At 39.2% G+C, this 14,654-nt stretch overlaps 2 protein-coding genes across 2 annotated transcripts in view; both read left to right on the top strand.

The window, feature by feature from the left end:
- LOC104961328 (collagen alpha-3(V) chain-like) lies at positions 1-5,248 on the top strand. Its single transcript, XM_010789597.1, has 5 exons — positions 1-7; positions 1,303-1,463; positions 1,688-1,756; positions 2,392-2,625; positions 4,092-5,248. The coding sequence occupies exons 1-5, from the start codon at positions 1-3 to the stop codon at positions 4,236-4,238; spliced, it is 618 nt and encodes a 205-aa protein (XP_010787899.1). The 3' UTR covers positions 4,239-5,248.
- Positions 5,249-13,057: 7,809 nt separating this feature from the next.
- The window catches only part of LOC104961327 (noelin-2-like), a 10,154-nt gene continuing 8,557 nt past the window's right edge, over positions 13,058-14,654 (top strand). Inside the window, exon 1 of the mRNA XM_010789596.1 lies at positions 13,058-13,570. Coding sequence (XP_010787898.1) covers positions 13,427-13,570 — 144 coding nt within the window. The 5' untranslated portion in view covers positions 13,058-13,426. The remainder of the gene's footprint in view (positions 13,571-14,654) is intronic.

Below are 14,654 nucleotides of genomic sequence, written 5' to 3'. Positions count from 1 at the left end.
ATGAACAGTAAAGTATATTATGGAACAACTATTTTAACGTGTGCATTATAATGTAGGTTCAAAGTGTATCACAGAGCTTTGTGTTGCATTATAATCTACCAGAGGTGGGGACTCGAGTCACATGACTTGACTCGAGTCGCATATTTTTTTACTTGAGACTTGCTTGACTAACATGGATAAAAGACTTGACTTGACTTTGACTTGGTATTCATGACTTGAGACTTGACTTAAGCTTGAGATAGATGACTTGANTAGTATCAGATGTCAACATCTGCAACTGTTGAATCTAAATAAACTGAAAGAAGATATTAGGAGCATGTCACTGTATACGGTATCTTTTGCAATCAGGGTCACAGTGACATGCTCCTAATATCTTCTTTCAGTTTATTTAGATTCAACAGTTGCAGATGTTGACATCTGATACTAATACACTCAATCAATCAATCTATCTATACCAGGGGTGTCAAACTCAATTTCATCGTGGGCCACATTAGAATTAAGGTTTCACTCAAAGGGCCGGTTGCCTCTGAATTGGATTATTATCCAAGGCTACTGCCTGAGATCGAATGCTGTGGTTTTATTAAATGTGCCAACTGCTAGGACTGTCTAAGGGAAGATAGCTTTTAGTTGCGCAGCTCCACTATCTTGGAACAGTCTGCAAAAGGAATGGAAGCTGAGCAATTTGGTTCCATTCAATGTTTTTAAAGCAAGGATAGATGCTATCCAATCGGAAACTGTTGGAACCTGTAAATGTTACTAGCTATGTAAACTGTAGTCGCTGTAAATATGCTGTATGATGTCCTTTTTGTTTTTCTGTTATGTTTATATGTATTCATGTGGAACCTACTTGCAGCAGGTCACCCTTGAAAAAGAGATCAATGATCTCAATGGGATTCATCTGCATAAATAAAGGTTTGAAATTAAATTAAATTATCGTATAGGATAATAACTTAGTAATTAACTACGTCTGAAAGCAGAAGTCCAGGGCAAATAATTGCAAGTCTCTTCAGTGTGCATGTCACAAAACGAGATGCATTGTGGGACATGTAGTTTATGGGCAACCTGCTTCTGTAAAGCGGCATGTAACCGTATAATAAACGTATTATATTCTTTGCAAGCTCTTGCGGGGCCACATAAAATGAAGTCGCGGGCCGGATTTGGCCCCCCTGATCTATACTATATATACAACTGACCTTTGTTATTCTAATTCACTGTGTGTGTTGTGCTTCTCCAACTGATACCATCTGTTTGATTTATCTCTGTTAGGTGTCTTATCTGGTTGACAGTAGTATTAGCCTTGAGCTTTTCTGACCTGTCTGCCCTACTGTCGATTTTTCTCCGTCGCTCCAGGTGACTACTGGATAGATCCAAACCAGGGTTGCCATAGAGACTCATTCAAGGTGTTTTGTAACTTCACCGCAGAGGGAGATACGTGTCTTTACCCTGCTAAGAAGTTCCAGTCGGTGAGTTTACATACGCACACACAGACGCACGCACACACACACACACACAAACATACACACACACACACACACACACACACACACACACACACACACACACACACACACACACACACACACACACACACACACACACACACACACACATTCTCCTGTTCTTGGCATCTGTGTATCTTTCGGTTCGGTTTAGTTGAAGCTGAGTGTATTGTTTTGTTTGTCATCAGGTAAAATTAGCAGCCTGGAAAGGAGAAAAGTCTAACACCTGGTACAGTAAATTCAGGAAAGGAAAGCAGGTAAGGTGTTATGATTTTGCACGCTATCATTGCATGTCAGTGTGTTTTTGTACATGACTTCAAGGAAAAATGACTTCAAATAGGAAACAGTTTAATCCATGCTTCAAATGTAGGACATATTTGGTAAAATGCTATTTAGCAGTACTTGTCGGCTTTAGAATGCAATCAAATTATAATAAGTGGGTATTTGAAGGAGCATTCACAACATTTGGCAGATGTTATTTAGAGTGTCAACATTGCCTCTCAGTATCTATTATTGTGTCAAAAACATTACATACATTGAAGTAAGACATTTTGGCAGCAATCACTCATCAGTAACGAGTCAAGCAGAAAAGGCTCTCTATCAATCTAAAACAGAATTGAAAAGTCTAAAATAAAATGTAAATAAGTATAAATCAGTGCTGTTATAACCTAGGTGTGATTCTCAAAGTCAAAGTCAATTGTCAATCCTTTAGTTTGTGTGTACAGACAGAGAGATCGAAATACCATTTCCCACAATCCCGAATACAATAACAAGGATATATAACAATATGTAAAATCCTATATATGCACAGACACATTTATATATATGCACACATTAAGACGTGAATAAAAGCACATCAATCAATATATACATCCTGGTGTTCTCGGTGCAGATTTCCTACTCGGGGGCGGACGAGGTCCCGGTCCACGTGGTCCAGCTGACCTTCCTGCAGCTGCTGAGCGCCACGGCCAAGCAAACGTTCACCTACCACTGCCTGAACTCGGCCGCCTGGCTGCACGCCGCCTCCTTCAGCCACCAACACGCACTGCGCTTCAGAGGCGCCGACGGGGAGGAGCTGACGCACGAGAACACACATTACATCAGCGCGCTGTACGACGGGTGTCAGGTGAGTTACACAGAAATACACAATAGTGTTGTTATAGTCATCAAAAACTAAAATAAGTCATTGAAGATATTGTTACTAAAATGAAAGTCAATAAAGTATACCCTATGAACTGTGAATGAATTTTCTTCAACTTTTGTGCCATTTAAAAAATTCACATTTAATGGACATGAAACATTAGGCCTTATGGCCCTTTCATTCCAAGTTCTCAAATCATATATTTTGTATGTAGCTCTATATTTATGAGACCTTTAAACTCAAATGAAATGTGTAAAAACTAAAACTCCCGAATAACTGAAACTAAAATAAAACTAGCGAACACATTCTAAAAATCAATGAAAACAGAAATATTATAGCCTTCTTAAGTCAAGGTAAGTTTATTCATATAGCACAGTTCAAATACTAAGGCAATTCAAAGTGCAAGAATAAATTAAAATAAACATTGGAAATTCAGTCGACGTAAAGGATTCAAGAGCTGAAGAACTTTCAGAATAAAACAAACCCCTGAATGACCTCGGGAGAAGCAGTGGGAACAGAAACGTTATTGAGCTTTTTGAGTTTCCCCTTCCCTGTAATGTATTATATAGGTTTTTGTGCATGTAATGGTCTGCAAAGGCTAAAATCCCAAAGTTCCTGAAACACTAGCGCTTCTTTTGGCTAGCGCTCCAACACATTGTACGTGATAGGCTAAGGGACGGGACATCTCTAAGCGGTCGACCAATCGCAACAGAGCCGGCCAGCAAACCAATCAGAGCAGACTGGGCTCTGGTTTCAGACAGAGGGTGAGAAGAGGTGCTGCAGCACAGGCAGTTTGAGAAAAATCAAGACCTTTTTGAACATCAAAGTGGACCTATCATGCTATATTTGAATAATATAGTGTAGGACCATGCCTATATAAGGCATATTTATACTTTTTCTTTTTCAAAATACCAAACAGATCATGCATTTTAGCCATTCCTAATTTCGCTCAATTTAACACTGTCTTTGCATGGGCTGATTCTGTGAGAACAGCACCATCTACAGGCCTGGCATATGTACTACAGCGTCTCCAGCGCTTTCGAACGGCAATGTCCGTGGCTGTCTCCTCCTGATTGGTGGAGTTGGCCCAATAGCTGTAGCGCCACTTCTGTGACGTCATAGAAGTGTTCAAATCTGGATCAGTCTGTATCAGATCCGTTGCAGCCCCTTTTTAAGAGATCTGGTATGGAGGAAAATAGAGAGGGTTGTGTTTTCTGACACTTGGTGAGTTCCCTGGAACACCGGGGACACATATTCATGTATAAAAGACGTACAAAAGTGCATTTTGCATGATAGGTCACCTTTAAAGCATGTAGACATGTCACAGTAGAGACACAAAATACAAATATGAACCTGAAAATAAACAGAATACGGCCCCTTTGAGCCTTGATGTATTTATTGGTGTGAACACATCAACTGATTTTTTATTTAAATGTGTTTTTCTGCTGTAGACGCGCTCGGGGCAGGAGAGGACGTTGTTTGAATTTGACGCTCCACTGTCCACCACGCTCCCAATCATCGACGTGGCCGTGCCAGATTTTGGGAAGGGGAACCAGAAATTCGGTTTCCAAGTCGGGCCGGTCTGCTACAACGGTTAACAAGCCGGAGGAGATTACAACAGGAGTAATTTAATAGTGAAAAGAGCCATGGACACTTTTTACATGCAGGGAGAAAACTACATTCAAGACTTACCTGGTGCCACATATTTATAAGTAGATTTACCTACAACAGTGTTCCTTCGTGTAAACATTCTGTCATACGGACATTTATTCACTCTCCTTAATTCATCTTATTCATCTCATGCATTCTCACAACTGACTTGCATATCTTGTTTTCGAGAGCAGTGAAGCGTAAATGTATTGAATGTCAATCACATCCGAAGTTACACACATTTCATTTGTCTGTCCTTCCTCTTTCAAGAAGTGGTGCTCTTACTGTTTTATCCTTGTCTGTTTATACGTTTATTGATCTATGCACTCATTCCAATCCATAAAAGATCTTTCACCAAACTTTATTATTACTGAATTATCCTGAAAAATACAAAAACACCACATTTCAGCAACATTCACCCACCATGTTTTTCTGTTATATCATCAAACCTCAATTTGCTGTGTTGTTTTTGTTTGTTGTTGTACTTTTGTTGTTATGATTTTCTGTTATCAGATGTATACTGGAGTGTTATTCATCACGGTGCTATCATGTGGCTCCTTGTGGAGTACATTTATTTGTAAAGGGGAAGTGGGGCAGTGCATTTTTTTTATATTGTGAAGTGTGTTTTATATTTTTTCAACACCTAAAAACAAACTGTGGCACATTATTGCCTCAAGGTCTTTCTATGCATAGTTGTATGGGGGAAATGACGGAGTAACATATTTTAATAAAAGTACAAAATGTACATTTAAATTAAGATATTGAGATTTAGATTTGTTGAATAGGTTAGTTAAGTAGAGGAAAGCAAAGAAACACATCAACTGCTCTACAGCTTGAAATTCCCTTCAGTGTCTCTTTTATGTCTGCACTTTGATCTGTTTTTCATAATATTCACCCTGCACTTCTCTTTCCAGCGATACAGGGGGGCTGATGACTGCATCAGTACAATTTCAATTAAAAAGCCTCTTTTAAGTGAAATCTCTCAACGACACTCATGATCCCCCGAGGATGATCCTCTCTTCCTTCGAAATTGATTATTTTTAGCTAAATATCTCGTCAATTATTGCATGACTTGTCATTAACCTTGATACTAAAACTCAAGGTGCAGAGAGGGTCCATGCTAATGTCTTCCCCTGACCACAAACAGGCTGATATGCACGGTTTAAATACGACTGCATTAAGTCACACTGCCTCCCACATACTTATTCAGTATGTACTGCATACTGCCTAAATATACAATTAAAAAGGTAAATATTTGTATAAACGTACTATGCAGCAGCTGCAATCACTACATACTACATTTGACTACATACTAAATATGAATGGTATGTTAGTATATGACTCGGAGGGATATAATATTTGGTCATCTTCCACCTAAGGATGAATTGTAAAAATTGATCTCTTAACTTTTCGTTTAGCTCAGCTCTGCTCGAGTAGAGCCACAAAGAGCCCCTATGTGTCTTGTTAGATCAGCATTTGATCTATTATTTCTACCATAACAAATGTTAAGATGGTTTTAGGGCACCATATATACATTTAAAGAAGTACATAGTGCTATAACAATGCACCACATACTTGCTGAAGCACTTAATGGATTGCCTTCGACTTGTTTTTTTTACCTTAAAGTGCATCATAATTCATCAGTAAAAGCTTAAATTAAATTGTTGAAGCAACCGGTGAAGGGATGACAACATTTACGGTCTAACGGTGTTACACCTAAAAGCCCAGCAACGGCTTTTTTGAACCAACTCCAAAGGCATATAGTATAATTGTCTTTAGGTCAGCAGGAGCACACAGAGCTTTTAAGGTTGTCTTTTGTCATTTGAATCAAAGTCAATTTCTAAATGTTGGGCCTTGAGGGAGGTACATTTGGTTGGCATGAAGCCAGGTTTTTCATGTCCTACTTATACTTTTGTACTTTTACTCAACAGTAGTGTAAGTAATAATGTTATTGTCTGGCCTATAAGCAGTAATGGAAAGTAACTAAGTAAATTTACTCAAGTAAAAAGTTGAGGTAGTCCTACTTTTACTTTACTTAAGCATTTTCATTTTATTCTAGTTTACCTCCTCAAGTCCACTACATTTTGTGAGCAAATGCTGTACTTTTCACTCTATTACATTCAGTTGTTATATTTAGTAATATACTAATTTACTAAAAAATTATCTTATATTATAATAGCTTAAGCTACTCAAATAACGATAAAGTGATTCAAATAAACCCAAGTATTGCTACTTTTACTTAATTAATCTGAGTACTTCTTCAACCTCTGCCTATAAAATATGAGTAGACTAACACCAATGGTATTTATTGTGTGGCGGATAAATATATTTTCCATAGAATTGAATATTGTATAATTTCTCCAAATCTTCCACATCTGCAGGAGTAGGCTACACTGAAAACAATGATGCTGAAACTTTGATGAGAGGAAGAAGCAGATGAACACCAGGAATGTTTTACCACAAAAAAAATTATAATTAAATATAGATGGTGTGACATGAAAGTCAGTAACATCAGAGTTAACCTACACCCACAGTGGGAGCAAGCAGCATGAGAATGTGCATATTTTATAACTCTTTGAGCTTCAACCCAACCTTTTCAGAGAAGGTCAAACACAGTTAAATATTTTATTCCTTTTCAGTTTGTGTACTGAAGATACCCAGTCCCTACAGAAATAATGTGGAATTCAAGACGAAAAGTTAAAAAAGGAAGAAGACTTTTTATCTCATGGTTTGCTTTCAAACTGCTAACGGTTAAGCTAACGGTTTGTGGCTAATGATAGCAACCGCATCAATGAAAGTAAGGCCAATACTTTGAGTTAAATATTTGATCATTGATAGAAAATGTGATGGAGAAGACTTTGGTCCTCAGATTAAAGTCGTCAATTTGGCGATTGGATGATTCTCTGGCACCAACAGTTAGAGAAACGTTCATGCTAACAACGATTAGCATCGATCTAAACTAGATATCGTTAGCAAATGTTAGCTAGCCTTTCTTCAAAAAGAAACTGAATCCATAAACAATTGCCTTAACGCACAGAACTGCAATGATTGAAGCGTCTGATATTGTTATCAGTGTCTTATGAAATACTTTTCTTCCGTTTTTTCGATTTCAGGATAGCATATGGCAAGTGTTTTACAAATATTGTAATTACTCTTTTACTCATTTAGCAGACAGTTCCGGATCATTTAGCAAGTTGGGAAAATATATATTTTTAAGGCAAATTCAAAAATGTTGCATCCGACAGTATTTGAAATTGAGCAAGTTACCTGTCAATTATTCTCTTAATCCTTCATTCAGTTTATGAGTAAATTGTCAGAAATAGGGTTGTTACAATTCCCTCATGCCTAAAGTTCATGTCTTAAAATAGCTAGTCCCAAAAAATAATGTAATTGCTATCACATACCATTAAAAAAGCAGTTAATCCTAATGATTGATGGACAGACCAAAATGACAAACGATTATTCTATTTAATCTTTTAATCAATTAATTTTCTGTCATTCGAATAATCATGTCACTTATCAACCTTTAAAACATTTTTCAATGACACCCGGCATATCTTTATGGTAAAACACTGGACTAAAACATATACACTAGTGTAACTAAATGAGGCCAACAACACCAACAACAGTGCTGTCTCACATTGTGCACCCACACCATTGAAAAACTGTAAATCCACCCCCTGTGTCAACATACCAGATAATCATCCTTTTCTCCAACTCCTCCTTCCTCACACCCCCTCTTTCACCTTCTCAAAGACAGTTGTTCTCTGAGTGGCTTTCCCCAGCATGCAGCCAACACCAACGTTCTTCTTCCAAAGCCCGCTGGGATTCAGTCAAGTAGTCCATAATCCTGAGGCTAACCAAGGAAAGTGTACAGTGGTACCTGACGTAGGTGTGGAGTCTTTCCTGAGAGAGATAAGTTGTGGTTCTGATGCCTGCGGGGAGACAAACTTTGGTCAAGACTTGAGAGACCTGAAGGAGTGAAGATGATGGAGATGGGTCCACCTGCAGCCTTTTTGGTGCTGCAGCTGCTGTTTACTGTCAACTCATGTGAGGTAAGAAGATGCCACGACCTCATACCCCTCTTCTCTGTGTTAAAACATCACAAACCAAACATGTATTTTTCAATATTACATCAAATGTTCGGGGTTGGTGAAGATGTATAATCGTGTCCCATGGAGAGATAACTTTCAACGTTTTTTTGTCTGATAATTCTTTCTAACTCATTTTTCTTAACTTTAAAGCATTGAAATAGTGAATTTCATGTTAGTTTTACACACTTTGAAGAAAATAATCATTTGCTTTCACCCTAGAGTATTTTCTGCAGTGTTCCATGCAGCATAAAAAGGACTAGATAAATATGTTATTTCCTTCCGGAGAAGTTGTTTTTCTTACAGTTACTCCTATAATCACATTATTTAGAATGTATTCTTCAGAGTTTTGTATTCAGAGAAAAACATCTTTGTTTCAGAACTAGAAGAAGCAACTCTATTAATCCTACATCCTATTATGCCTTCTCTTTGCTCATTGTTGCGGCCAATTAGTTTTGGCTTTCAGTCACATTTTACAACTTTGCTTTGGTCTTTTGCACCATAAAAACATATTGATATGATGTATTTCCTAGAAATGCAAAGGGAGAGCTGCCTTGGTGACCATAAATACCCTGAAGGTGTTTCAAACTGCTCAGTTGTCGTTTCTACTCTATTGTGGCCCTCCATCTCCTGACAACCATGTTACTCCTACAGTAAGTGCTGCTGATTGAAATATTCATGTTAGTTCTGTGTATTCGCTGAAGGGCTTCTTATCTATAATCCATGTGTATCCTGAGGCTTCTTTACTGAGACAAGAAAGCTAAAGCATGTAGCTGCTGATGAGAACAAAGGCATAATAAAACATTTATCATAGGTTAGTTAAATTGTCGACATATAATAGCTCCGGGCGGTAACCACAGATCAGCGATGTTCTTCTGTAGTTGAGTTGCATTTAGGAGATGCTCGTCTTGTAGTAGGACAAACACTCTCACACACAGCTATTAACACTAATGTACTGTAGCGGGTCTTGGAGACCTCAGGCAACCTTTCACAGCTCAGAAAACATACTAAACACTGTTTCATCAGCTTGATACTACAGGGGAAATTATGCATCACCAAGCAAACCTCTGGGTCTGAAAAAATGAAGCCAATATGGAATTGTCTTAAAGGTCCCATCATATGCTTTTCTGTTTATTAGCCGTCCCCTTGTGTGTTAGGTAGCTTTTTCTGCAAAGTCACAAACCCCCAAAGTACACCCTGGGTGTTTCTCAATGTCATGGAAGGATGCTCCAGAGCCACTATTTCAAGGATGCTAGGTCATCGAGTCCTGCCGAAGGACTGGTCCAATGTCCAGGCTCCTTGGAATTCTACCGAGCCCAACGTCCTTCGTAGCGAGAAATTTCGAGGTCTTAAAATGCCCACAATGCTTTGCGCACGGACCAATTTCCCCGAAACTGTGGCGGAAAATTGAAGGCGGGGCCTCTCATATGACGCACACTTGCTCGCCTGTTCCACTCTTCGTTTTCCGAATGCCAGGAAGGACTCTTTCCTAGCTTCTGAAGGAAGTGACTCGGAAGACATGTCCTACCAAGGAAGCATCCTCGACATTGAGAAACACCCCCTGTAGCGAGTACAACTCTAACACAGAAAATACGTGTCTATGCTGCCCCAGAACGCCTCGTTGGAGATTTTCCTTTTACCATTTTTTCCTTCCGTGGCCTACTCACGTAACTAAGTCCAAATGGACAAAAGCTCCGTACACACACACACACACACACACACACTCACAACCTGTTAGTGTGTGTGTGTGCTCAGGCTGAGCTCTGCGGTGTCTCGTTGTTGACTAATCAACCACCGTGGGCGAGCTGACCAATCAGAGCACAGTGGGCTCATAGGGGGGGGGGAGGGGGCAGGAGCTCCAACAAGCCGTTTAGGACAGAGAGTGAATACACATGCTAGAGATGCTGTATGAGAAACCAATGTGATTTTGGAACATTGAACAATGTAAATCTATTCTAGTAGACCTCAACAATGGAAGTATGATCAGTAGAAATGGCCATGACATGGGACCTTTAAACTTGCATTCTCAGTATTAACCAGTAGGGGTTCACTGGTCACAAAAAAAGAGTCGGATTGTATAGAAGTCTATGAGAAAGTTACCTGATTTATCACTGGATTTATTACCTCACTTAGCATTGGTTTCCAAAGTTTTATACCTCTTCAGTTTCAATACAGCTCGCTATTCACTTTGTAAATGATGGTTATATTTAGAATAAAATATATAAAAAGCATGGTGTGCCAGATGGCGTGGTTACCTTAGGATTGACAGGTCCCTACAGCGGCGTTGTTTGGTTTTGGTGCTCTCTGTATTTTCGTCTAAGAAAAGTATTTCAATGAACCAAAAAATAAATGACCATGATTATGCAGATCGCTTCAAATTCCTTCCACAGTGTGTGAATGATGTTTATCTACGAATTTCAGATAACTCTTTAATTTAACAAAGACAAAAATCATCTTTGGTTCAGAAGCTTTTTGACAGAAAACTGCAAATCATCTTAGAAATATGTCATTCTGGAGAGCAGAAACTGAAGCTAGAAATATATGAGTGTAATCATAGACAGCAAACTAACTTTCAAGAGCCATACTAATCATCACAGCCTTGTACCATTTCAAAAACATCAAACTTATGGGCTTTCTATCAAAACCTGACTCTGAGATATGAATTCATGCATCAATAAAAAAGTAGAGTGCTGTTATGGATTATTCACCGTCACCCATTTGAAATCAGCGGTGCAGCGACTACAGCTGATTTCTTTCCAAAATAACATGAATGAACACTTTACAAGATTATAAGATCTGTGCATTGGTTCCCCATTAAAACTTGAATTTATTTCTGCTACTTGTAAACAAAGCTCACGCGGCTTTGCACCTCAGTACAAAAAAAACATGCTTATTAGAAACAAACCAACAAGACCATCTACTGTAGCTAGCTAACTCTGAAACAGGAGAGGCTGCTATCTGTATTTAGTCCCCAAGTAGATGGAACACCATGCTTGTATTTGTCGGTGAGAGTGTGTGTGTGTTTCTTTTAAGAACTTGTGTGTGTGACTGTGTCTTGAATATATTGTCCCTTGTATATAATAGATTTTCTAGCACGTTGTTTTGCATGATATTATGAACTGAATCTGCTTTAAAAATCATGTTGAATTGATTTAGATCTTGAACTCATTTACATAGCTTTTTCAGTTAATGAAACATTGTAGTCACTTAAAAAAAGCTTGAGGCTTCAGAGCCATAGTCCACAAACCAATGGCTACCAATGACATTAAATATCATATTACGATCATATGACATAACGGAGGCAAGTGAAATGAGACACTGCAATAAGCTGTAGAACAGGGACCCAGACATTAAACATAACGTATGACATTACATTTTATCATTACATCCATAATTGAGAGACTTCATGTATTATACAGAAACATTACAAGCCAAACAAATTCAACAACACTAACCAAAAACTCTAAAATCTAAGCTACTCTCATCCTAACTATTTAATGGTCTAAAATATGTGTTCAATCAGTCTGAGTATTGGTTTTAAATAGGTAAGATATAATCAAATCACTATAGTGGCAAACTATGGCACGTAACACATGCATCGTGTTATTTCCTGACTGTACATAACTGTTAACTATATTTGCAAAAGGCAGCATACTGTGCACTCCATACATGCACAGTATATGTAGTGTGGAATTGAGACATACTTCCTCTCTGTAGCAGATTTACTAGCTCCCTTTTTCATCTGCAGACTCTGCAGCTTGACACAAACACAACAATGTAGTGTAGTGGCACAGTGACTGGATGTTATTGGGGATGTTGCCTCCATGGAAACGCTGCAGACAGATCAAATAAAAACATCCTTTGAACATCTTGTTCCTCCACTCAAGTCTAGCTCAAAATGGGAAACAGCTTGCATACTGAGCTGGGGACAGGGGACTGCTTGCCACAAGGGGACAGTGTTGCATCAGTATGCAGTCCACATACTGCACATATACAGACACACACACACACACACACACACACACACACACACACACACACACACACACACACACACACACACACACACACACACACACACGCACACACACACACACACACACACACACACAGGTCAATCTATGGCATTGTGCTTTCATGAAGCCGTTTGCGTTCAATCAATACAAAGGAAAATGGGGNCTGTTTGGGAGTCACCGAACATCCCAAAAACACACATGCACGACTGTGTGCATCTAATACACACACACACACACACACACACAGGTCAATCTATGGCATTGTGCTTTCATGAAGCCGTTTGCGTTCAATCAATACAAAGGAAAATGGGGCGAAACGTGCAAAGAGGAAACAAAAAGACTGCAGGAAAGACAAAAAGGGGGAAATTAGAGGACGACAAAACAAGGAGGAAAGGATGTATGTCTAGGAAAGGAGATATCAAGAGAAAGGAGGATAAATGTACAGCTGTTTCTTGTCTGCTAATTTCATATTTTATATTATCTGCTTGTTCATTAAGGAGATATTGTTCAGGAAAAATGTGTTGAAGAAGCTCAGAGAATAGATGAGAGCATGAGTGAGAGGGAGAGATGGAGGAGTGAGTCTGTGAGACGGAGGGAGGGAGGGAGAGGAGAGCGTTAGTGGATAAATGAGAGAGCAGCGCTGGCTCAGCCACAGCTTCTTACTGCCAGGCGGAGGAAGGAGTCCAGGAAACACACACAGAGATCAGTCGGACCTAAGCAGCTGTTTCCAGGAGCTTCTCCTGCAGCCTCAGAAGAGCGTTGGATTTTCCCTCTTGATTCATCTTCCCATGGAGGCATCTGGAGAGGCTTGTGCTCCAGGACTTATCCTGTAACCTGTGGCAGTGTGGGAGACTTTAGCAGCGGGACGAGCCTGGCTGGGTTTTCTTCTTGGGCTTATTGCTCGTGTTACCTGTCGCATCATGTTGTGCTGCTGCTGTTTTTAAGCATGAATCCTGTCAACAGTTTGGACTGTGTGTGAGAGCCGGCCAGAGTTTCTGTTTGTTTGTGTGTGAATGTGTGTGTGTGAGGATGAGTGTTCCCATGTTGAAGATTGGCGCTGTGCTCAGCACCATGGCGATGGTAACTAACTGGATGTCCCAGACCCTGCCGTCGCTGGTGGGACTCAATGGAACCATCATTTCCCCTGAGGGCACACATGAGCGGATCGTCAGTGTATGTATTCTGTAAAAACACACTTTGTACACACACACACACACACACACACACACACACACACACACACACACACACACACACACACACACACACACACACACACACACACACACACACACACACACACACACAAGAAGTGGCTGAGAACAGATGGAGATGTTCAGTGCTGCTACTTCATGCCATGTCAGCAGATGACAAACAGAAATATCTGAGATTTTCAGCTTTTGTGTGACTGTAAATCACTTTGACGATGTTTTCCGTTCTGTCAAAAGAAATCAAACACTTCTTCATTGACATCCATCAAAATGTGATTATTATTATGGACTATTATTATTATTATTATTATTATTATTATATAAAAGTGAAATTGGTACAGTTTGTTTTCATCTAGTCAAACTGTTGGTACAGGCTGGTTTGGTCAAGTGTATCCATTCATTTGAGTTATTTCAATAGTTCATCCATTTATATTGGCTAACTGGGGACTATAATGGTAATAATACATTACCATTGCCAATTTAACCATTTGTTTATTATTTTTTAGCAACCTATTTGAACCATTCACAGATTATCTTTAGCTATTTTCACCATTTATCTGTTACATTTACCTACTGTAACATTTATCTATTACTTTTTCCTATTAAAACCCTATCACCTTCAGAAAAAAAGCCACAGGGTTCAAATAAAGGTTGATGACAACGTGTAGATGTTTAGATTTGTTGTGTGTGAATAACACTACAGTATCTCCACCTCCTCTCTCTTTATCTTTTTAATTATCCCAGAAATTAAGCTCTGTTAGCTCTCAACACTCTCTCTCTCTCTCTATTTGCACTGATCACAATCAGCTTAGCTGCCTGAGTAGATTTTTATCATTTTTCCCTCGCGTGAAATGAACCCTTATGTCGTCCTCTGTTTAATGACATCCAGCAGTAGGCACAAACGGTGCTTATATTCTCATCCCATCCACGTCCTCCTTTAAAACACCCTTACCCTGTCCGCTTTATTGTAAATAGGACTTCAAGGTTACCACAGCAAACCCAGCTGATTGATTTATCAGATGTTTCCCTCCAGGCCCCCCCCCCCC

This window comes from Notothenia coriiceps, unplaced genomic scaffold (assembly GCF_000735185.1).
Source record: "Notothenia coriiceps isolate Sejong01 unplaced genomic scaffold, NC01 NC01_scaffold00033169, whole genome shotgun sequence".
In the NCBI taxonomy this organism is placed as follows: Eukaryota; Metazoa; Chordata; class Actinopteri; order Perciformes; family Nototheniidae; genus Notothenia; species Notothenia coriiceps.
This window is presented reverse-complemented; position numbering and strand designations above follow the sequence as displayed.

Bases quoted from the DNA above. Each gene is read 5' to 3' on its own strand.
- LOC104961328 (XM_010789597.1), top strand. The intron at 1,757-2,391 runs GTAAGGTGTTAT...TTCTCGGTGCAG, and splicing joins AATTCAGGAAAGGAAAGCAG to ATTTCCTACTCGGGGGCGGA. The intron at 2,626-4,091 runs GTGAGTTACACA...TTTCTGCTGTAG, and splicing joins CGCTGTACGACGGGTGTCAG to ACGCGCTCGGGGCAGGAGAG.